General features: G+C 47.6%; 10 protein-coding genes across 10 annotated transcripts; 3 read left to right on the top strand and 7 right to left on the bottom strand.

Annotated features, from left to right (window-relative positions):
• Nucleotides 1-58: 58 nt before the first annotated feature.
• On the top strand, nt 59-1,517 carry TERG_12645 (uncharacterized protein; the record flags this gene model as incomplete). Its single annotated transcript, XM_047751576.1, has 2 exons — nt 59-1,053; nt 1,418-1,517. 2 exons carry the CDS (start codon nt 59-61, stop codon nt 1,515-1,517), a joined length of 1,095 nt encoding a protein of 364 aa, XP_047607463.1.
• A 496-nt stretch (nt 1,518-2,013) lies between these two features.
• On the bottom strand, nt 2,014-3,128 carry TERG_08078 (uncharacterized protein; the record flags this gene model as incomplete). Its single annotated transcript, XM_003231244.1, has 3 exons — nt 2,014-2,845; nt 2,929-3,023; nt 3,084-3,128. The coding sequence occupies 3 exons, from the start codon at nt 3,126-3,128 to the stop codon at nt 2,014-2,016; spliced, it is 972 nt and encodes a 323-aa protein (XP_003231292.1).
• Nucleotides 3,129-3,582: 454 nt separating this feature from the next.
• Nucleotides 3,583-4,320, bottom strand: TERG_08077 (uncharacterized protein; the record flags this gene model as incomplete). Its single annotated transcript, XM_003231243.1, has 1 exon — nt 3,583-4,320. One exon carries the CDS (start codon nt 4,318-4,320, stop codon nt 3,583-3,585), a length of 738 nt encoding a protein of 245 aa, XP_003231291.1.
• Nucleotides 4,321-4,897: 577 nt separating this feature from the next.
• Nucleotides 4,898-6,431, bottom strand: TERG_08076 (uncharacterized protein; the record flags this gene model as incomplete). Its single annotated transcript, XM_003231242.1, has 5 exons — nt 4,898-5,483; nt 5,552-5,931; nt 5,999-6,066; nt 6,127-6,163; nt 6,261-6,431. The coding sequence occupies 5 exons, from the start codon at nt 6,429-6,431 to the stop codon at nt 4,898-4,900; spliced, it is 1,242 nt and encodes a 413-aa protein (XP_003231290.1).
• A 2,434-nt stretch (nt 6,432-8,865) lies between these two features.
• Nucleotides 8,866-10,069, bottom strand: TERG_12644 (uncharacterized protein). Its single transcript, XM_047751575.1, has one exon. It carries the CDS (start codon nt 9,746-9,748, stop codon nt 9,431-9,433), a length of 318 nt encoding a protein of 105 aa, XP_047607462.1. The 5' UTR covers nt 9,749-10,069; the 3' UTR covers nt 8,866-9,430.
• Nucleotides 10,070-11,626: 1,557 nt separating this feature from the next.
• Nucleotides 11,627-12,102, top strand: TERG_08074 (uncharacterized protein; the record flags this gene model as incomplete). The annotated part of the gene is made up of 3 exons (XM_003231240.1): nt 11,627-11,786; nt 11,866-11,930; nt 12,019-12,102. The coding sequence occupies 3 exons, from the start codon at nt 11,627-11,629 to the stop codon at nt 12,100-12,102; spliced, it is 309 nt and encodes a 102-aa protein (XP_003231288.1).
• Nucleotides 12,103-12,365: 263 nt separating this feature from the next.
• On the bottom strand, nt 12,366-13,259 carry TERG_08073 (uncharacterized protein; the record flags this gene model as incomplete). Its single annotated transcript, XM_003231239.1, has 1 exon — nt 12,366-13,259. One exon carries the CDS (start codon nt 13,257-13,259, stop codon nt 12,366-12,368), a length of 894 nt encoding a protein of 297 aa, XP_003231287.1.
• A 613-nt stretch (nt 13,260-13,872) lies between these two features.
• TERG_08072 (uncharacterized protein) lies at nt 13,873-16,469 on the bottom strand (the record flags this gene model as incomplete). The annotated part of the gene is made up of 7 exons (XM_047748882.1): nt 13,873-14,321; nt 14,382-14,704; nt 14,754-15,066; nt 15,124-15,597; nt 15,671-15,752; nt 15,837-16,254; nt 16,459-16,469. The coding sequence occupies 7 exons, from the start codon at nt 16,467-16,469 to the stop codon at nt 13,873-13,875; spliced, it is 2,070 nt and encodes a 689-aa protein (XP_047604873.1).
• A 470-nt stretch (nt 16,470-16,939) lies between these two features.
• Nucleotides 16,940-18,520, bottom strand: TERG_08071 (threonine-tRNA ligase; the record flags this gene model as incomplete). Its single annotated transcript, XM_003231237.1, has 1 exon — nt 16,940-18,520. One exon carries the CDS (start codon nt 18,518-18,520, stop codon nt 16,940-16,942), a length of 1,581 nt encoding a protein of 526 aa, XP_003231285.1.
• Nucleotides 18,521-19,043: 523 nt separating this feature from the next.
• TERG_08070 (uncharacterized protein) lies at nt 19,044-20,041 on the top strand (the record flags this gene model as incomplete). The annotated part of the gene is made up of 2 exons (XM_003231236.1): nt 19,044-19,366; nt 19,426-20,041. The coding sequence occupies 2 exons, from the start codon at nt 19,044-19,046 to the stop codon at nt 20,039-20,041; spliced, it is 939 nt and encodes a 312-aa protein (XP_003231284.1).
• Nucleotides 20,042-20,114: the final 73 nt, after the last annotated feature.

The following is a 20,114-nucleotide window of genomic DNA, read 5'->3' as shown; positions in this document are numbered from 1 at the left end:
CCTCGATAGGGGCTTTTTTAACCGTTTATATTTCAACAGGTCTTGAACTCAATGGACCATGGTGGAAGGAAGATCGGAACTGGCCAGATTTATGGATGGTCAACGAGCTTTTCGAAGTGCCCGAACTCCCTTAACGCCGACCTACCCAGGCAGCATGGGGCATTTTCCGAACGAAGATATCATGAGACTGGATAGAGTTATTGTCAATCTACAGAATATCCATCAGCGAATTTCTCATAACCAAGAACACTTCCGCAGGATAACGGACTTGCTTGCCTTCACTCAGAGGTTGCGAGATGAACTACCTGTTCAGTCTCCGGAGAAAGCCTTCGAGAGGCTTCAGCCCCTGCGTATCTGGCTCTTTTGGCTCCCTTCGGCGATGCTGCGAGGTGGAGAAACTGATCTCGGAGCTCTTTCCGTGCTCTCTCAGTTCTTCGGAGTTGCCCTTGCGCTGGAGCCACTCTTCCCAGAGTTCGGCGGTTCATACCTTGGCTCCATGGCGGTCAACCCAATCGAGGAGATCAGACGGATTCTATACCATAGACGTGCGGCGAACCCATTTGCACCTGAGATACAACTCGCTCTCAGCTTGATGGATCTTCCAGCCGAAACTGTAGCCGAGTACCGCAGTCGTCTCCAGTGGTCGCCAAGATCATCCTTTGACGGATATCCTACAGGATCACATAGCCCATATCACCATGCGCTTCCAACTCCCCATTTGCCTCACCTCCCAGCTACATCTGCGGCCATGGTCAGCTCTACCACCACTGCCTACCCAGCATATACCACCTCACCTCTTCATTCGCCCATGACTCCAGCCATTGTTGGTTCACCATACCAGATGTCCAATGCGATGCTTCATTCACGACGCCACTCTCAAGTATATCCATCACCTACGCTTCACCACGATCCGGTAGAGGATCGTATGCCCGAATATAAACAGCCAGAACACCCTGCAATGTTCAATCCAGCTTATCTCGGAAATCTTATCAACGGGGGCCCGACAATCGGGACGGAATACCATGATTCTCCCCCAGTTACTGTGACAGGAGGGTTGGTCGCTCCGGAACTCTGCTGGACTTGATACTAGATGTATACCTGTCTACGTTATCAAGTCCATTTGCACAAGCACATTCACCAGACATACCCTCGGCCCATTTTTGATATCGATTGCAAATCGAGAACACATAGCCCAAACAAAACAATGTAACCAAAAAAAACAGAAAACCTGCCCTCTTTCCCCTGCCTATTATTTTCACTTCTTGTACAGACATTTTTCAAGTTCCTTTCCCCCCGCTTTCCCCCATCGTCTGGCTATTGTTCACAAATCGTCTATCCGTCGCTCTCCTAAAATTACAGGAAAAAACGGTCCGGCTGAGGTTCATGTTCTTACTTCTTTCCTCTTGGGAATCTCCAGGCACCACCATCTCCATCCTCAACGCCATCGCGACAGTTCATCTAGCACCAACATTGCCACACCACCTACCTCCGCGCCGAGACCGACAAACACATTCTAGACTTGCTTTCGCCATATAATACCCTTGTTATTTCTTGCCATTCCATACTCGATGATTTGACGACTTATCCGAAACAGTGTGATGGGGATATATATATAAAAGGGCCAGAGGACGAATGGAAAGCATTGTCTTGTCCTTCAACGACAAGGACATATGGCAAATACATCTCATAATGCGTCATTTCTTTTTTTGTTTTCCTACTACTGTACAGCGTTTTATACCGGTTCATACCTTCATCAGGGGATTTTGTTGGTTCTACCTACCGTTTAGATTGGGGTTCTTCACTTCTTGATCCATATTTACTTAATATTTAAGTTACATAGCTAAGTATCTATATACGCTTATAGTGATATTTCCTTCACGCTTCATGTTTCCCATTCCACGGGTTAACACAATGCGGAATTTACTTTGTTTTAAGTAGGTAATCGGGGAGGGGCCTTGTTCCCAAGATTCTTCTTGCATTTTCAGTATATTTGGAAGTCAAAATTGATCGACGCTACTGTTCCAGCCGGTTTGACCGTTTGGTTTCTGTCCGTTGGCTGGTTGCTTTCTTTGCATCTTCTATCCACTTGTCATATTCCTCCGTGCCTTGCTTTAACTTCATGTCCACAACCCCCTTCAAAAGCTGTCCTGTAAAGTCAATAAAGTTACACTTTCTCAGCGAGTTTTCCCAAGCCCAATTTTCTCTCTTTCTCTTCTCTCTATCCAGCATCTCTTCATCCCCAATCTCTTTTGCACGTATCCTCAAGTCCCTCACAACAGCCATGAGATTGAATCGAATCTCTCCTTCAGGGTACCGCCCAATTCGTCGTTGAAGAACATCAATAACCTTCTCCGGGAATTCGTCTGAAGTGCAGGGTCCATGAGTTATTGGATGTGGCTGTAACCCGTCCAACTCGTACAGCTTGCCGCCAAAGGGAAGGTAGGCGATAAAATGGTATAGTTCTGCATCCTCTTCTGATGGGGGTGGGCGCGAGGTTTCGTCTACGAAGGGCGACGAGCGAGCGAACAGATTGTGGGCGCTGCGGATTCGGGCTGAATTGCTCAAAGTTTCGCCTCTGAGGTCAGGAGGGAACCCGGTAGTAAACTCTTTGAAAGAACGTAGCTCGGAGCCAATGTCGATTCCCCTGATAGATGTTGATAAGCTGTCTTGGTTGAGTATCACAGATAGGACCGCTTGTGTGCCACAAGCATTCTGTATCGTCTGGGCAGCAAAGAAAAGGCCATCTTCGACCGCTCCAGGGTCGTATTTCCCATCTTGAGGGTTGGATGTGTTTCTCGACTGCCCGCTAACCCATTTGAATAGAAATATAACACCGTATACGGGGCTATATCCATATAATCAGAAAAACAAAGCATTTCCACTAGACACCACTTAGAACTTTGGGGGAGGGGGTTATGGATTACTGACCTCAAGGAGCGTATTGTGTCAGCATCCAAAGATACCAATTCTTCAAACTGGACGTCCCGTACTCCAAGATTTTCTACCAACGCAGTAAAGACCCCCTAGAGCCACAATGTCAGTATGCGACGCAGAATTTTGAGATTAACAGCTACCAAACGCACCTCATCTGACTCGATGGTGCTCCACCCCCCAGCCTCTTCGGACATGTCGATTCCAACTTGTAAGGTAGCTCTCAATAAATGGAAATCCTCTGCAATCCTCACCGTGTATATAGTATGGCAGCTTAATGCGCCTGTATGATGCGCTCCGCGGTTGCAATCGTGGTCTTCGGTATTCTTTGGTTTCGCGTCTTCAACTTCGGGAGTTGATGTCAGAATATTCCAAACACTGCAAACACTGCAAACATTGCAAATTTAGTAGTTAACATGCGTCGATGGAATGTCATCTACGGCAATAGTTTGTTTTCGACGCTTCATGCTGGATGACGGCGAGACAATGAACGAAGTAAGGAAACAGAGAAGAAGATTTAATAAGGACATTCAATGGAGATCTCTCGTCACTACCTATATAGTCATACAAAGTCAAAACTCCAACTAACTATATAATACACCAGATAAAGGAAAAATGTAAACCGCATCCCTCCACACTGTGCACCATGTTTCAAACAGAAGTATAGTCTGTGAGATACAGGATACCAGCCTCAAGCATCCACCAAGATGTAATCTCATGAGCAAACTTCAGGACCGGGTTTTCCAAGGGCATCGGAGCCTTCACGTCGCTGGGCTGCCACATCACGGTTTGTGTCTTGAAAGTAATCTGGCCGTCGTTTCTTTCAAGTGTGGTCACCAGTCGACCACGAATTTGATTGAGTGCCATCCCAAACTCGACCCTATCTTGCTCTCGGCACACTACAGTGTATGCACCGCAAACAACATCGCCTGGCTCGAAATTGAGCGCTTGAATGTGAGACGCCTTGAAGGTCTTGCGCGAAGACTGATCACAATTAAGGCTTAAAGCATATGCTTGGGGAAAACGCGAGAAAGCCGTCATATTTCGTCGCAAATACCGGGTAAGTATCTCCTCCTCAGCCAGTGATGGGGATATATTAATGCCCAGGGTAGAGAGTGAAGCTACATCGTAAACAGCGCGGGTTTTGCTTGCAGCGTCCTTGTCCTGGACAGATTCCGGCATCGATTTGACGTCTTGAAGCGGTAGGTCTGCCAGTGATCCTCTTGACGCAGAATGCCGGACCTTGCTGCCCAGCCGGCTGTGTTGGTATAGGAGGAAAGCAGTTGGTGCGCCGACTACGACAAGGATTGTGGCTGCGGTCGTCAGCGCCCTAGGGTAGCGTTCAAAGAGCTGCGAGAGGACAGACATCCGATCTTCAAGGAACTGCATTGTGATCTGCACGAAAAAGTCGGTTTATGGTACGGAGTAGGTGTTGTCGAGTGGGAAAGTTGTATCTGTGGCCAAAAGATGACGCTATTTATAGTGACTTTCTGGAAAACATTGCATTAAATTATGCAGGAATTATGCAATACGCATAATATATGCATAACTCAGATTTAGACCGAGATAAGATAAGATAGAAAGCTTACTTAGTCGTCGGCTCCTGATGCGATGCATGCATGCGGCCATATAAAAAATGCTGGATGGGCATCAGGCCGACAGTACAGAGTATACTCGGGATACTCATAGCCTAATGGAGAGCTTTTCCTTCCAGCGTTAAAAAAGAAATCAAAGAGCCGTTCTCCTCGCACAAGGCTCAGCAACCTTGACTTGAGGATACCGGCTCAGATAGAGCCCAGCTGTTAAGTAGCTTCGACCGTGTGACGCGTGATATGCTAATGGCGAGAATATAAGTATACATTGTGGGTGGTATTCAAGGCATCACTGCTGCCACCTTTCCCCTTCAACGCCGTTGACCCTTAGAGAATGAAAATGAAATGCCCAATCCCATGCCAAAATGCTCACGCTACCGGGCACCGATTTCCACATGCCGTAGTTCAATATCCGTCTGTTTATTGTCCAAATATTCTCCATTTTCACTCGCTTCGTCGTACTTGACGACGACGTGAGTAGTCATACGAATGCCGTGCTTTTCTGAATCACAGTCCTTATCAACCATAGCATCGACTCTCTCCTGCGACTCTAGATCCAGATCCAACTTCCCAATCCCGATGCTAGCGGAGGTACTAGGATGCCGTGACCTGGATTTGTTGGGGGGCAGAGCATTTGAAGGCAATGGGGACCATGCTCTACTGAAGTATGGGTTTGATTGTTCTGCCCTCATGGCTGCGCTTATGACCGAAGGCCCGCTGCTATGGGCATGGCTGCTTTTGTGCTTGCTTGACCAGTAGCAGGAGTTGACAAACCGTTCCAGAAAGCTGGGGATGAGTATCGATATCGGCCTCCACAGCGACGGCATGCATGCACAGATGATCGCAAGGTTATACTCGATGACTGTCCACACTGACGAGTTTATATTCGTCCAGGGTGTATCGGAACGGGACGTCGCAACGTCGATAGTTGTAATGCGGAGAACCGATGTTATGCAGACACTGAGTAAGAAACATTAGTATATGAAGTCATGTAGGGTAACAAGGATGTAGTAAATTGTGAAACATACAATAATCCGAGAGCAAACACTCCGCATAGAGCCACTTTACTCTTGTCCGGCAGCTGTAGCCGAAGTATAACTGGAATAGGCAGCAGGACGATAAACACATCTGTTGCAATGATGAAAGACGCATTTGCAAACCAAAATGCAGCCACATTTATGCATGTTCCACCTCCTGGAGTCTTCTTGTCAAACGCATAAGGGACTGGGTTGCACTGGAAAATACTTGAGACCACGGTCCCAGCGGTAAATGCAGCGATAACTGCGATGCCCGCCCAACAGGTAGTCTTGAACCAGGATGGAATGAATACCTGAAGATAGAGAAGCAAAACGCTTATCTTCGTCAAGGCACTAGTTATCTTGTAAAATATTTGTGCGAAATAGTACAGCTGCAGTGACGGTTAATGTGAGCGTTTACCCTTAGGCTAGCTATGAGGAAAAACGAGATGCCCGTACCTTTAAGGACTTTGCAAGCAACTCCGGAGGTATGTCATCGATATGTTTGCCAAATGCCCACCCACATACTATGGAGATATTAATTTATGTTTATGAAGAGCAATTCGATTATAACTTCCGAAACCTACTGATGATCATCTGAATCGAAATGGTTTCCGCAAACACCTGGGCTCAGACACACCGTTAGTCCACAGTATTATAGATTCCATGCAATATATCTCTAGTTGGCACAAGGGGAGAAGGATATGCATGTATTTCATACCAGAGATCCTAATATTGTCCAGTCATCAGGCCCAAGGCTCTTTGAATAGTATCGCCGAGTAGCAACCCTCGCTATAATGAATAAGGGCGTGATAATGGAGAATACCAGAGCTGGAACGGCTAGACGATCAGAAATGTCTTCGACATCCCCATAGTGACTGAAGAGCGGCATTATGCCTCATCGAGATAGGGCTTTGAAGGAATAAATTCAGCCCATTGGGATATATTGTGTTAGAACAAAGGGAGAGGGCAAGACAAAACGAAAAAAGGGAGTGATATACAGACAGATAGAGAGAAAAAAAAAAAAGTTTATCGTCTTGCTCATGGCTATGCCTGACAGCTTTTCAGCGGGATTGTCAATACAAGCCTCAAAGAGAGAAGGTAGTAGGTAGCCATGGGTTGTCCCAAAGGAACTGGACAAAGGCAGTAGAGCAGGGATTCGATTTCTCGACTCTATCCCACGCTTAGCCAGAGCGCAGATTGGGATTTCGACTGGAATGTAGGGAATTGTATGGGCAGTGTTGCAATCATCCCATGTCATGGCCTGGGGGTATATATGCAGGGGAGGGCAGTCGGAGGGAACACTTGACTAACTCGATAGGCACGCATTTTGGGGGGGGGGGGGGGGTTTCTTGAGCCAGCAACCCTGCCGAATGGGCTGAGTTGGCTGGCAGTTGCTTGCATCCTTCGAGCGGCCAGTTAACTAACTCTTGTAGCTAGCTGGAGCCGGGTGTCCCTCCTGCAAGAGTACTATTAATGGCCTAATAGTAATAATAGACGGGACAACCCGCCATGTCTTTGAAGCCGAAGAGCCGAGAAACATCTTCCAGCAAGAGCGGTTGGCTGAAAAGACTGGCTCTAACAGTGAACCCTGCCCTTTAGCCGCTCCTTGCACCCCACGGCTATAGCACAAGGACACATATAGTCTGGCCACACTTGGTATCCCGCACTAACCCGTCAGCGGAGCGCCAATTGCCCTCCATTGCCTGGGATCTGGGTTTCCGAACGTGCTGGGATGTGTAATTAGTGTCTGCTTTTCAAGGGCCAAAAATCAAGGCCTTGTGAGTGTTTCTCTTACGCAATTGATCGCGAGGGACATGTCGGTGGAGCCCTCGAATGGAGTGCCAACATTTGGACTATTATGACTGCTCGAGTTGATATATAGCGCAAGCCGAGCTTACAGTATGTTCTCCTTGGGGGTTGCAGCTCAGATACGATACTCTGGATAGAGAGCGGAAATTAGCTAGTTAGTTAAGGTCCCCATGACCACGCCACGGGTAACTAGCTAGTTCAAGTACAACTATAGCTGCTGACTGACTAGAGTTAACCGACTTGGCCGACTAACAACCTGCCAACTGGCTATAGCAGTTCAACTTGACCTCCGAACATTTCTATCTCTCTCTCTCTTTCTCTCTCTTAGAAGGGAAGAAACTTCTATTCAAGCTACAAAGTCTGGCATACCGGCAGCAAAGTCTGAAGATAAGTCAGTGGACTTATAAAATGGTGATATTTATCCAAGGGGGTTATCTTTAAGCTAACTCCCACAGGGGACAGGCAAAAGAGCTCTCACTGAGATCCTTTTCCAGGCGATTACCGCAGGAACAACAGCAGTATAGTCTTAGGCAGAGGGGAAACAGGCTTATCTGTTCGACAGTGATAGCTACTAAGGCAACAGAAGCTAGTCATCGAGCAAAACCTGAACGTCAACATGATAAACCTCATATGAAGACTCCAGGCAAGGGAGCAGGATTAGACGGAACAGTTGATGTTAGGCATTGCCAATATACTGTCAGAGATATAACTCCATGCTGTCCGGTCAGTTTGGCTCGGCGGTATTTAGGTATCATTTGTCCAGACAGGCCTGGTCTACGGAGTACAACAGACTCATATACGCTACTTCAGAGCAATGACTGACCGAGAGACACAAAGAACCGACTGACTGAGAGACACAAAGAACCAGGCGACTCCATTTTGTACGTTCTATACCGAGTGATTCTCTAGCATCTTTTGTGCCTCAACCATTGACTCGGCCTCTATGACCCACGGCCACAGATTCAAACAGCTAACTAACTAACTGGAGAGAAGAAAACGAAGAAAATGGCTATAAACACCAACTAGTTGATACTTGGTGGCTAAATGCTATCTGATTACTCCGTATATTGTATTCACCACGCCCGGAGAGGTAGCCAGGAATGCTTAGTGAACTAGAAAGCTGCAGGAGCACTGTAAAAAAGACAAGTGACAACTTTCAACCACTGCGAAAAGACTCTGGTAATCTTATTCAAGTCCAATTTTGCACATGGATGGACGAAGGGAGCAAGCAAGCTTTCGATGTAACTATGCAAGAGCTTCGAGTCATGATGCCTACTCTCCTAGCCGTTATTCAAAATTTGTGCGCGGAAAGTCTGAGTGTCTCCAGCCCGGGATCTCCGATTAGACAGTTAACTATTAACCAAGCAAGTGGAGGAGCTCCCATTACCACGCATTCTGGCGGTTCTTGCTTGTGTGGAGCGGCGGTTCCCTTGCTATTGTCTATGGTTACGGAGAGATGTGGTATGCTAAGGGGGACACTAGGGGATTTTCTCTCGCTGCTTGAGGGAGGCCCCTGCACAGGGCTTGTTTCGACGGGACTACAAAACTTCTATCCCCTCCCGTTGTTGACAGCAACTGGATAGTTCTCTTATGTATTGTGGATTCATTAAGGAGTTAGTTATAGTTACCTCAGGGCGGGAGTACGGAGCCGGAGTATACCCACACAGCATAAAACCATGTGGTAGACACGACATTATCCATTTCTTGGGCCACTGCAAGCAATCTACCAGTCGACATGGATCCTTCCGTTTCCCTTTACTAGTGTACATACACCCAGGTCTTGACTTGCCTTAGGGCCGATGCTACCATTCTGCCCGAGCAGACGGCAGGTTTGTACTCTGGACTCCGGACTTCGGGCTCTAGACCCTGCACTTCCTGGACTTTTGTACTCTGCATGCCAGGTTCGAAGAAAATTCTGCACCCATAAATGAAGATGGCTGTGGAAGACACTCGGTTTCATTCCTCCTTCGCCATTTCTGCCACAATTCGCGGAATCGGCGCAGTTTTTGACGACTTTTCTTGAAACTTCACAATACCAGAAGATATGGCGGATCTGGCAGTAGGGGAGAAGACGACTCCTCAGAAGATTGTAGTCGAAGGATCCGGTTCAGAATGCGGCCCAGCGGGAGAAGGAAACATGTCTCCCCAGGCAGAGAAGAAAATGATGCGTAAGGTTGATATTAACTTGATGATTCCCCTATGGATCCTCTTCGTCTTTGGCTTTCTCGACCGTATCAATCTCGGAAACGTGGCTGTTTTGGGGATAATGGAAGAATTGAAGCTCAAGGGAAACCAATTCAACGTTGCAGTCCAGGTTTTTTTCGTGCCATACGTTCTGATGGATATTCCAAGCAATATCCTGCTGAAGAAGTTTGCTCCATCAACTTGGATCAGCATGCTCACTTTCTTGTGGGGTGGGTAATATCCTTTCTACTCCTTTTCTCGTCCGAATGAACATGTTGACTGAGCGATTGAATCTCTAGGCGTATCATCCATGTGTCAAGGCTTTGTGAGAAACAATGGCGATCTCATTGTTTGTCGCTTTTTCATCGGCGCGTTTGAGGCTGGCTATGTCCCCGGCTGCGCATACTTGATGGCCACATACTACAAAAGACATGAATTCCAGAAACGACTTTCACTCTTTTGGGTTGCAGGTTTGCTTGCAGGCGCTTTTGGAGGCCTCCTCGCATACGCCATTGATCATATGGATGGCCTCGGAGGCTATTCTGGCTGGAGATGGATATTTATACTGGAGGGCCTCTTTTCAATTGCTCTTGCGGGACCTGCAAAGTTCTTTATTGCCGACTGGCCAGAGCAGGCTAAATTCCTGACTAGCAAAGAAAGGAAAATGATGGTTACTCGCAGCAGCCAAGATGTTGGGGGAGGTGCACGTATGGACAGGCTTGACCTTGCTGCTTGGAAAAGGATCCTATCTGACTGGAAGCTTTATGTTGGCACATTCATCTATATCAACATTACAGTGTCCGGATATGCGACTGCTCTTTTCATCCCAACTATTGTGAAGTCCCTCGGATATTCCGGGATCCAAAGCCAAGTCCACAGCATTCCGGTATGGCTTGTGACAGCGTTTGTCACACTCGTTGTCTCATATCTGACAGACCGCTTGAAGCACCGGCTTGGATTCATCGTCTTTGGCGTTATATTCGGGAGCATTGGGTATATCATCCTCCTTTGTCAGGGTCCCGTGGGTGGCGGGCTACCTGATGCTGTTCGTTACATGGCAGTATTCTTCGTCAGCATTGGCTGCTATATTGTCCAGCCCGTGACAATTGTCTGGTTTGCGAATAACCTAGGAGGTCATTACAAACGAGCTATTGGCCTGGCGATCCAGATTGGAATTGGTAATCTGGGCGGCCTGGTTGCAAGCAACGTCTTCGTACCCAAAGACGCACCCCGGTACTTTGTTGGCTATGGTGTTTGTCTGGCCACCATGATCATGTGCGGAACTAGTAGTATTGTCCTTGCTCTCGGGCTTGTGCGTGAGAACAGACTGAGAGAGCAAGGCAAGCGTGATGATAGGCTTCAGCTGGATGAGAGCATCCTGGGGAACATGGGCGATGACGATCCACGTTTCCGATTCACGATCTAACGAGTATGTTTTTAACGGTTATAATGACAGTATGATAATGAAGTATCAGTATAGGTTTAACTAACTAATGCCATACCATTTTATACCATCCTCCTTGACATTGGTTTTGTGCTTGACGACTTAATACCCTATATCCCATAGAAAGGCCGTGTTGCCTCCACCCGAGCCGAGTACCCGGACCAGACTTATTGCATATCACTCTAAGGAAGGCCTGATACATTGAAATGTTAGCTGGTATTAGCCATGTGATAGCTTTCAGCTGATGAAATATTGCGGGAAGTAGCCTTATATCCTCCTGTACGATGGGATGAAACTGCGCAATCTGTGTAACGAACGGCAGAGTTGCGTTTCAAATCAGCATCGATACAGTATAAGATGTTCACTCCATGCGTTACCACAGAGAATAAAGGGTCATAAGACGGTGTTATGAGAGCAAGTCGTTGATATGCGTGAGCCATGGAGTTGTGTGTCGTTGAGGGTTAGTCCCAGATGGGAAAATATTTATAGGCAGAACGTCGACTTCTTCTTGACTGCATCGCTACAACAGTGAAGACAGAAGATCGACCTTGATCATCCACAGCTAGCTGTAGTCAAAAACATATTGACCAGCTCATCCATATACTTGACGGGCTTGATCTAGAAAAGCTCCACCACTTCTCAGCATTATGCGTCTTGCCGGAATGAACATGGCCTCCGTGGCCTTGATAACTATATCCTGCCTTGCACCTTTTACCAGGGCTGTGTGGACCTGTCCAAGCGAAAGAGAGGCCTACTGCTGCACTCACTATGAAGACAAAACCCCCAAGGGCCTCTTTGGAACCGGATGTATGTAAAATTTCCTGTGTAAAGACGTGACGGCGTTTCATGGTTGTATACTAATGCATCAATAAACTGGATCTAATAGGCACTCTTGCTCCGAGAAAAGAAGGCTGTAAAGATAAATCACCCGTGGAATGCTGCAAGCCTTTAGTATGTTCTCTCTTTTGTCTTGAACGTGTTTATAAAAAAAAGAACAAGACGAAAGAAAAGGAGTCTCTGATAACTGTTCTGGTTATAGGCCGATCAGACCACTCATTTCTGCGATAGCCGTGCGAAGGGGTACATGTTTGTCAACCAGAAAGAAGACCATCGAAAAGCATAGATGTACGGTTGTGGGGACTCACAAAAGCCAGTACACACAAGGGGAAGAGAACGGGAACTCGAATAGTATTCAATATGTAGGGGGTGCTGTAAGATCTTCTCGGGGTTGTGCAAATCAGGTCATCAACACCTGTTTATAACTATCGTTCTATGAATGGAATTTATCTTCAAACACAACAACGGTGGGCCATGATAAATCATGCCGTAAGTTCGTGGAAATATGTCTATTGGTATACCCAGAAATAGCATGGAAAAGAACAGTATTCACGATTCAGTCTCAGACTCGATATCCCAAAGCGCCTCAGCATTATGCCGGAACAATCTTTTGACCATATTCTGATTTCCACCACACCAGTCAACACAAGCTTTGATGAACGGGACAATGTCGACCGAGTCGAACCTCGTGTGCGGCCAGTCAGTAGCAAACACAACCCGACCGGGTGCGACACGCATATATTCCATGAACATTTCCCGTAGGCCATCAAACTGGGGGTTGCTTGTGAGACGGTAGGCAGCAGATATCTTAACATATGTATGACCACCTTTCAAAAGCTCGATCTTCTCCGCAAAGCCAGGGAGGGAATAAGGATCAAAACCTGTCGTGCTGGCTGGGCCAGAGGCTGAAATAGGTAGTTTGGGGCTTCCGAAGTGGTCGAGACACACAGTGACCCCTAAATGTGGTACAATTTCTACCAGGGGTGGGACGTTCTGGAGGGCAATGTATAGCTGCAAAACCCAGCCATAGGGGCGAATGATATCTGCATACTTGTGCATAACTTCCTTCAGCTCCCCAGCACTCATCTCTTTGCCAGTCGATTGCAGGTTAAGTCTCACTCCACGTACACCCCATTGATGCCATGACTTAAGGATATCATCAGATGGTGGGTTGGCTGGATCCAGGGAGACCACCGCTCTACCCTGCTTGGGGCCCAGCTCCTTCAGTCCATCGAGCATGCATGAGTTGTCAAATCCGTATATAGACGGCTGTACCAGGACAATATTTTGGATGCCAACCGAAGACTCAAAAGTCATCGCATCAGACAATGTGTGAATAGGGGGCACATATTGGGCACCTAGTGCGAGGGGGTATTTCTCTGGGTCAACAATGTGCATATGGCTGTCCCATGATGCCGGAGGGAGTTTTGGCAGAGTGCTCATGATCCTGTACTGCGGAAAGATGGCCTTAGAGAACCGATATGGTGTAGTTGGCCAACAAGATGGCAGCCTGCGGAGTAGATATCTCATAGCAAAGGGTGTATGTAGTCTGGCTGTTGTTCCAGCTCTTGATTCCTCGACATCCTAGTTAGTTAGACCAGTCACGTGGAAATCAGCAGACGGAGACGGGGAGAGACAGTCCGCTGATTTTCAAGGATGATCCAGGGTGTTATCATTATAGACGGAGAATAATCGAAAGTTAGGAAGGGATGAGTTGACTCCTCTTAGTTTTGCCGTCCGTTGGGCAACCATGCAATATTTGATATCCAGTCTGCAGTCTGTACCAGCATTGGCTCGAAGGTATACTCTTAAACGATTTATTCAATGGTATTTGTAAGTGATTTCGCAACCGGTTTAAGTCCAAATAACCGTAATCCTATCTAAAGACGAAATAAATGAAAAGCAACGCCTAGCCACCACCGTCATGTATACATAGTATGCAGAAGCCAAAATGCCAAGATTTTTCTTCCTATAGATATTTAAAGAAAATTCGAAAGTAGATCAAGCACAGCTTAGGTCAAGATTGAGGAAAATTGAAAGACGAATGACATATACTTTAACTTGTCGGCCCAGTGCCGGCCCAGTTAGTAGAGTCGAACCCTGCCCCAACACCACCGGGCGTGTTAGGTTCCGCATATGAGAAGGCTTCGAATAGCTCTGGCGCGATGTCATACATTCGATCTTGAGCGATGAAGTCAGGCGGATCAGGTAGCGATGGGGTATCCATCATGAAGGTGGTGTTTTGGTGTGGCAACGGCTGTTGCTGCTGCTGATGTGCCTGTTGGGGATCTGCTGGAGGTGGTGTGATACTAAACGCCCCGTGGGGTGGCAGGGTATACATATGTTGGCTATGTAAGGGGTCTAGAGAAGAAGGCGGCGACGACGTAGTAGTTTGCGGGGATACAGCCGGGATGGTTTGTTGATCTGGGTTGGCTAGGGTGTCGAATATATTGATTCGGAGCTTCTTGAGCTCTTTCTCAATCAGGCCAAGGGCAGTGTGTATTACTAGTTCAAGATTAGCTACAATGAGTTTTTTAAAGTACCATTCACTTAGTGGAGGCATACCTGGATTGGCAGCTTTCACGCGTTCAAGGGCGAGGATGCAGTATCTCAGCTTTTCCAACGTTGAAGGAGACGCATATTTCAATGCCTGGATCTCAAGTATGAAGATAGAAGCAGCCGTATATAAACTGTATGCAAGAGACAGAACGACGTGACTGTCACCAAATGTCCGTCGAAAGAGGTCGTAAAGAGATATGTTGGAGGATGCAGAGGAGAGGCATTGAACCAAATGGTTAGCATTGCTTGCAGCATTTGCCCTTGTCCGGAAGGGCCTGGAGCAGAGCATTGGACGGTGTAGGAGGATGTTAGTAGTGTGATATATGCAGCTAACGAAGAGTTAGTTATACACTTGAAGAACCAGGGCAGATAACATACTTGAGAGTCACAACATGACTTGGTGGGCAATATGTGGGAAGATTATTGGGGATAAGTTTTAGGAATGGCGGAAGTTCATTCCACCATTTTTCTAGATTGGCTCCCTGTTTATCCACACATTCCTGTATCTGAGCTTCCGTGCTCTGGCGAACAGGATCGTAGATATGGATAATAATTTGATTGAGTATTTCGGCCAACGAACACATTTTCATGAAGCATGACGTCGAATGTGCCTGTGTCGGAGGATAGTGCATGCCCTCGGGGAATACTACTCCGTGTGGAGTCCATATCTCGATCTCTGCAGTATCATCCACTTGAATGCCACATTAGCAATGCGACCAAATGAGAAAGTAGTAAAGGGTAAACTTACAAAGAATCCGCGGCGGAGAGACCGGGGTATCCTGGATGATTGGAGATCGACCAAAGTACAGCGACACCAATTTGTCCCAAAAGTAACAGCTCCAGAAAAGTCGATTTCTTATCTCAACGTCTTCGTCTGAGAACTGCACTGACCCAGAGTACTTCCTGCTATCGATAGTAATACCCAAGTCCTCTAGCAGTCGAAAGGCCATCCCGCTGTATAACCATGCCTGGGTACGATTTCCACGGCCGCATTCCTGAGCGCTGAGAAGAAGAAGCGTTTGGACAACCGTTATTTGACCGTTTCCACCTTTCAAACTTTCGAATAACCCCGTTACGGCTCGTTGTCGGAATTGCTGCCCTCCATCATATGCATCAAGCATACGAGCAATCTTCGGTTCGTCCCTGCACCATCGAAGCGAGTGGGAGAGAATAGCATTAAGGAGTATTTCTGAAAAGTAAGGGCCATTCATCTTCATATCACCTATTATATAAACCCGAAATTTAGCTATCCAGAATGGAATGGTCTCTTGCAAGAACCATGATTGGGTACATACGTGTGAAAGCTGGGCGATAAACGAAATTAAACAATGGCTGTATCCAACACCAGTGAGAATCCAGAAGGTAATTGAATGGTTCCTATTTTGGAGCGGATTAGTAGATGACTAGACATATCTCGACGAGAACGATCCCCGTTTCGTCGAAGTCAGAAAAAGCTCATACTGGGATGGTAGTCAATTGCTCGAAGGCACGTTCTCTCCATGCATTGTTAATGAGACGCTCCTTTCGACCATCGGACTCATTATCGACTGGCAAAGCCGGGTTAGCAGCCTCTGCCAGACCGCTCGGCAGCTGAAATAGACTCGTTGGCCCATGGAAAGAGATGCGCCCGTCATCTTCTACTGTTAAGCCTTCGATGTCCCGAGAGAGTGAATCCACAGCTTCCTTATCATCTTCACGGTGTTGCTCGAGTGAATCGATAGAAGAAGGCCGATCTGATTCCTCGACCTTCAACCCCTGCTCCTGTTGTTCTGTGTCACTGCCATTGCGATTCTGGGGCTCGTTTCTATACTTTGCCAGCTCCGCTTCGAGCTTTGCAATGCGTGATTCGAGGGTTCGCGTGTACGACAGCGTTGGGGTTCTTCACCTATCGATTAGTATTTGCTTATGCAGTGCTGGGCATTTGTAACGAAAGTGGTCAAATGCTCACAATGTATACACGCATGTTTCACCCCGCGCGGAGCAGCGCGAACATGACGGTGTCGCAGCATTACATTTTACCTATACCTCCGTAAGCCTCTGGGCGGATTAAACGATAAAAGCATAATTTGTATAATTACCTTACGCTTGCGACATGCTTCGCATGAGAAAGCGCTTTTTCGAGAGATTGATGGTTTTGACGAGTCAGACATGGGATCCAACGAGAGGTGAGCGCAGCGTGAATCGGCCTGTGAGTTCGTGGCTCAACGGCCATCTCACGGGATCCGAGAGCGCTATTCGTATTCCTGGTACCCGTTCGCAACTTGGTCGGACAGCAGGCAGCTAGCTATCCCATCTTGTATCTTTTCATATATCAAATCGCATTACAAAAACGAGACCAACGTGAGGCCAAATTTCGGCGGGGCAAAACCGGGTCGGGATTTGGTTTCTCCATAGCCGAGGTAAGCGCTCGGATAAAAGTTTATCCATGTCACATGATATTATTCCCAAAGCGGAAGGTGAGGGTGATTTAAGTCTATCTAAATATCTACTACTATTATACATACATACCTAAGCAAGCACCTTGTTGTACATCTATAGAGAGAGGCCGGAGTTCTGTAGAGAGATCATAGGAACCTCCTTTCGAGGTTGACAAGCCAGGCGTGTACGTCGTCGACCTTCATCTTCATCTTTGCAGTTGTCCGTTCACCAGGTTTCGCGGAGAGAGAGATATCCCAGCAGGGTATGCCGTCCAGCAGCGCCTTGATTTCGTCTTCACTCTTGCCGCCCACCTGGCCGGACAAGTCAATGTCTACCGATCCGTCAGCGACGTTTTTGGGTCCCATGATGAAGACCAGGTTGTACCTCGCAGCATGAGCGTCGTGGATCTTCTTGGGAAGTGATCTACTGGCAAGATCAAGATCGACATTGAACGTCGGTTGCAGCGGTGATAGAGGTAAGCCAGTACTTGAGGGGCGGCTGGAAGTGATGGGTTCGAACCCCGATATCTTAGCCACTGCATCTTCTGCGGTTTGCTCTAGCCCCTTCCCGATAGTAAGGAGGATGGCCTGGCGGGGTGAGAGCCAAAAAGGCCATTGGCCATTGTATCGTTCAATCAAAAGCGCAAAGAACCGCTCAAGGGAGCCAAAAATGGCTCGATGAATCAATACAGGGGTGGCCCTCCCGCCCGTAGCTGGGTCATATTCCTCTGAGCCCTCGGGAACTAGATAGTCTAGCTCAAACCTCTGTGGGAGATTCATATCCAATTGTATGGTAGATAGCTGGTGGTATTTGCCCTGGGAGTCCTGAATCTGCAAATCAATCTTTGGGCCATAGAATGCGCCGTCCCCTTCATTAAGCTCCCAGCTTAGGCCGCTGTTATCTAGTGCTTGTCGAAGCTGCTGCTCGGCATTTTCCCATTGCTCCAAACTGCCGATAAAATCCTTTTCCGGCCGGGTAGAGAGGACAAGTCTGTATCCATCTGCAAGTCCAAAAGTTTGTAGGACAGTGTCCGCGAACTTCAGCGCCAACTGTATCTCGCTGCCGATCTGACCCGGACGACAAAAAATATGTCCGTCATCCTGGTGGAACCTCCTTACCCGCGTCAGACCCGAAAGCGAGCCCGAAACTTCATTACGGTGAAGAGGGCTGAAATCCGCATATCGGACCGGGAGTTCTCGATATGAATGCTTCTGGGATTTAAATAATAGGCAGTGTCCAGGACAATTCATGGGTTTTAAGCCATAAATCTCATTCTCGCTCGTCTCGCCGGTATCGCCGGTATCCCCTCGCCCTCCTACCTCGTACATATCATCCTTATAGTTTTGCCAGTGTCCGGAAACTTCCCACAGTGACTGTTTATAGATATTCGGGGTGAGAACTTCACGAAATCCGTACTGCTTGTATTGTGCGCGAAGGAAGGTAATGAGCTTGTTGAGGATATGAGTGCCATTGGGGCGGAATAGAGGGGATCCGGGGCTATAAATGGAGTTCGTGAACAAGTCTTGCGCTGTACCGAGAGCTCTATGATCCGCCGACGCTGTCGAGGTCGGTTTTGTAGCGGGTGTCTTGGTGTCCTGCTGCGCTAAGCATGAGCAGAATCTGCTCTGAACCGGCGATGTAGCAGCAAACACCAGTTGCCGTCGACTTATTTGGCGAAATGACGACCGGTCGCCCCATCTCTGGGCTGTCAAAGGAAACCGTCTCATGAGAGTCCCTGCTTCGTTCTATGGTCTAGTAGTCTTGCATCTCTTCGAGTTTCTTCATCGCAAAGTTTTGCCTTTTACCCCCCGGGCCGAGCTCCTATCACGTGTACCTACCCCATATCTTCTGCCCCTTTAAAGCCGATGAACAACAACATCAAGAAACCGGCGGAGAGGCGGGAATATTCATGACTGGAAGAGGAATTCATCGTATGAAGAGCATAGGTACACAATCACTTGTTAACTCGCCTCTGAAGGCTTGTCACTGATATAGAGAGGCACCCATTGGTGACAGGGCTTCATTTACTCCTGGTTAGTTACCTCGGCTCTGGCATCTTCTATATATTATATACCCAAGTCCGTGCTGGACCGGGGCTGTCACTGCGTTAAAGACCTAATATCTGCCCTAATAAAGCTGTTATCTCCTAGTTACAGGATAGCAGATCTAAGACGACAATTAAAGATATCCAGGAAGAAAGGCTTTCATCCATCCACATCATACCATACAGCCAGAGATAAATATACCAAGATGTCTCCATCTCTTCCGGAATCGTATGCGGCCCTGCCAACCGAGCAAATCAAGCTCTCCCATGTCCCTGCATCATCGCCGACACCTACACCGGTATTGCTGCTTACATTGCACCGGCCGGACAAGCTCAATGCCTACACGGAGCAAATGTCCAGAGAAATAGCTTCAGTGTTCGGGATGGTTGATATTGATGACCGTGTGAAAGCCGTTGTGATGACAGGCTCCGGAAACAAGGCGTTCTGCGCCGGTGCAGATTTAGACATTGGTTTCAAAGGAATGGGGACCGGAGGTGCCGCTGCCAGGGAAAAGGACCACAGAGACGGGTATGTATACAGGTGCCTTAAACAACCAAATCCCGACTATGGCTAATACCTTGGTGAAGTGGTGGTAGAATAGCCCTGGCAATACATAACTGCCGAAAACCAACTATAGCAGCTATCAACGGATCCGCCGTTGGTATTGGCATCACGATGACGCTACCAGCAACCATCCGCGTGGCTACCGCAAAGGCAAAAATCGGCTTTGTATTTTCCCGCCGTGGGATTATAATGGAAGCCGTGTCCTCATTTTTCCTACCAAGGCTTATCGGCTACTCTCGTGCCCTGCACGTCGTTACCACTGGTTTAGCATACCCAGCTGAACATCCTTTACTGAAGGACTTATTCTCAGAGCTCCTGCCTACGCCAGAAACTACGCTGGCTCGAGCTCTCGAGATAGCTGATGATATTGCATGCAATACGTCGACGATATCAACCTCCTTGATGAGAGATCTCATGTACCGTGGCCCAGACAGCGCAGAAGCCACGCATCTGCTTGATTCATCCCTTATCTATCCCCTCTTTGGTAACAGAGACAACGAAGAAGGGGTAAAAAGCTTCTTCGAAAAGAGAAGCCCACAGTTCAAAGGGTCATTCAACAACCCGAAAGACGTCCCTGCCGCATATCCCTGGTGGAACCAAATTGACGTCTCCCCGCCAAAGCTCGCTCCGAAATTGTAGCGGATAGACAGACGAATGTGTGCTTCTTTACTTATCTACACAGAATGCCTTAGCTAGAGTAGACTAAAGCAAA

Source organism: Trichophyton rubrum (assembly GCF_000151425.1).
Source record: "Trichophyton rubrum CBS 118892 genomic scaffold supercont2.12, whole genome shotgun sequence".
NCBI classification, from domain to species: domain Eukaryota; kingdom Fungi; phylum Ascomycota; class Eurotiomycetes; order Onygenales; family Arthrodermataceae; genus Trichophyton; species Trichophyton rubrum.
Note: the sequence above shows the minus strand (reverse complement) of the source record. Positions and strands in the feature narration are given on the sequence as shown.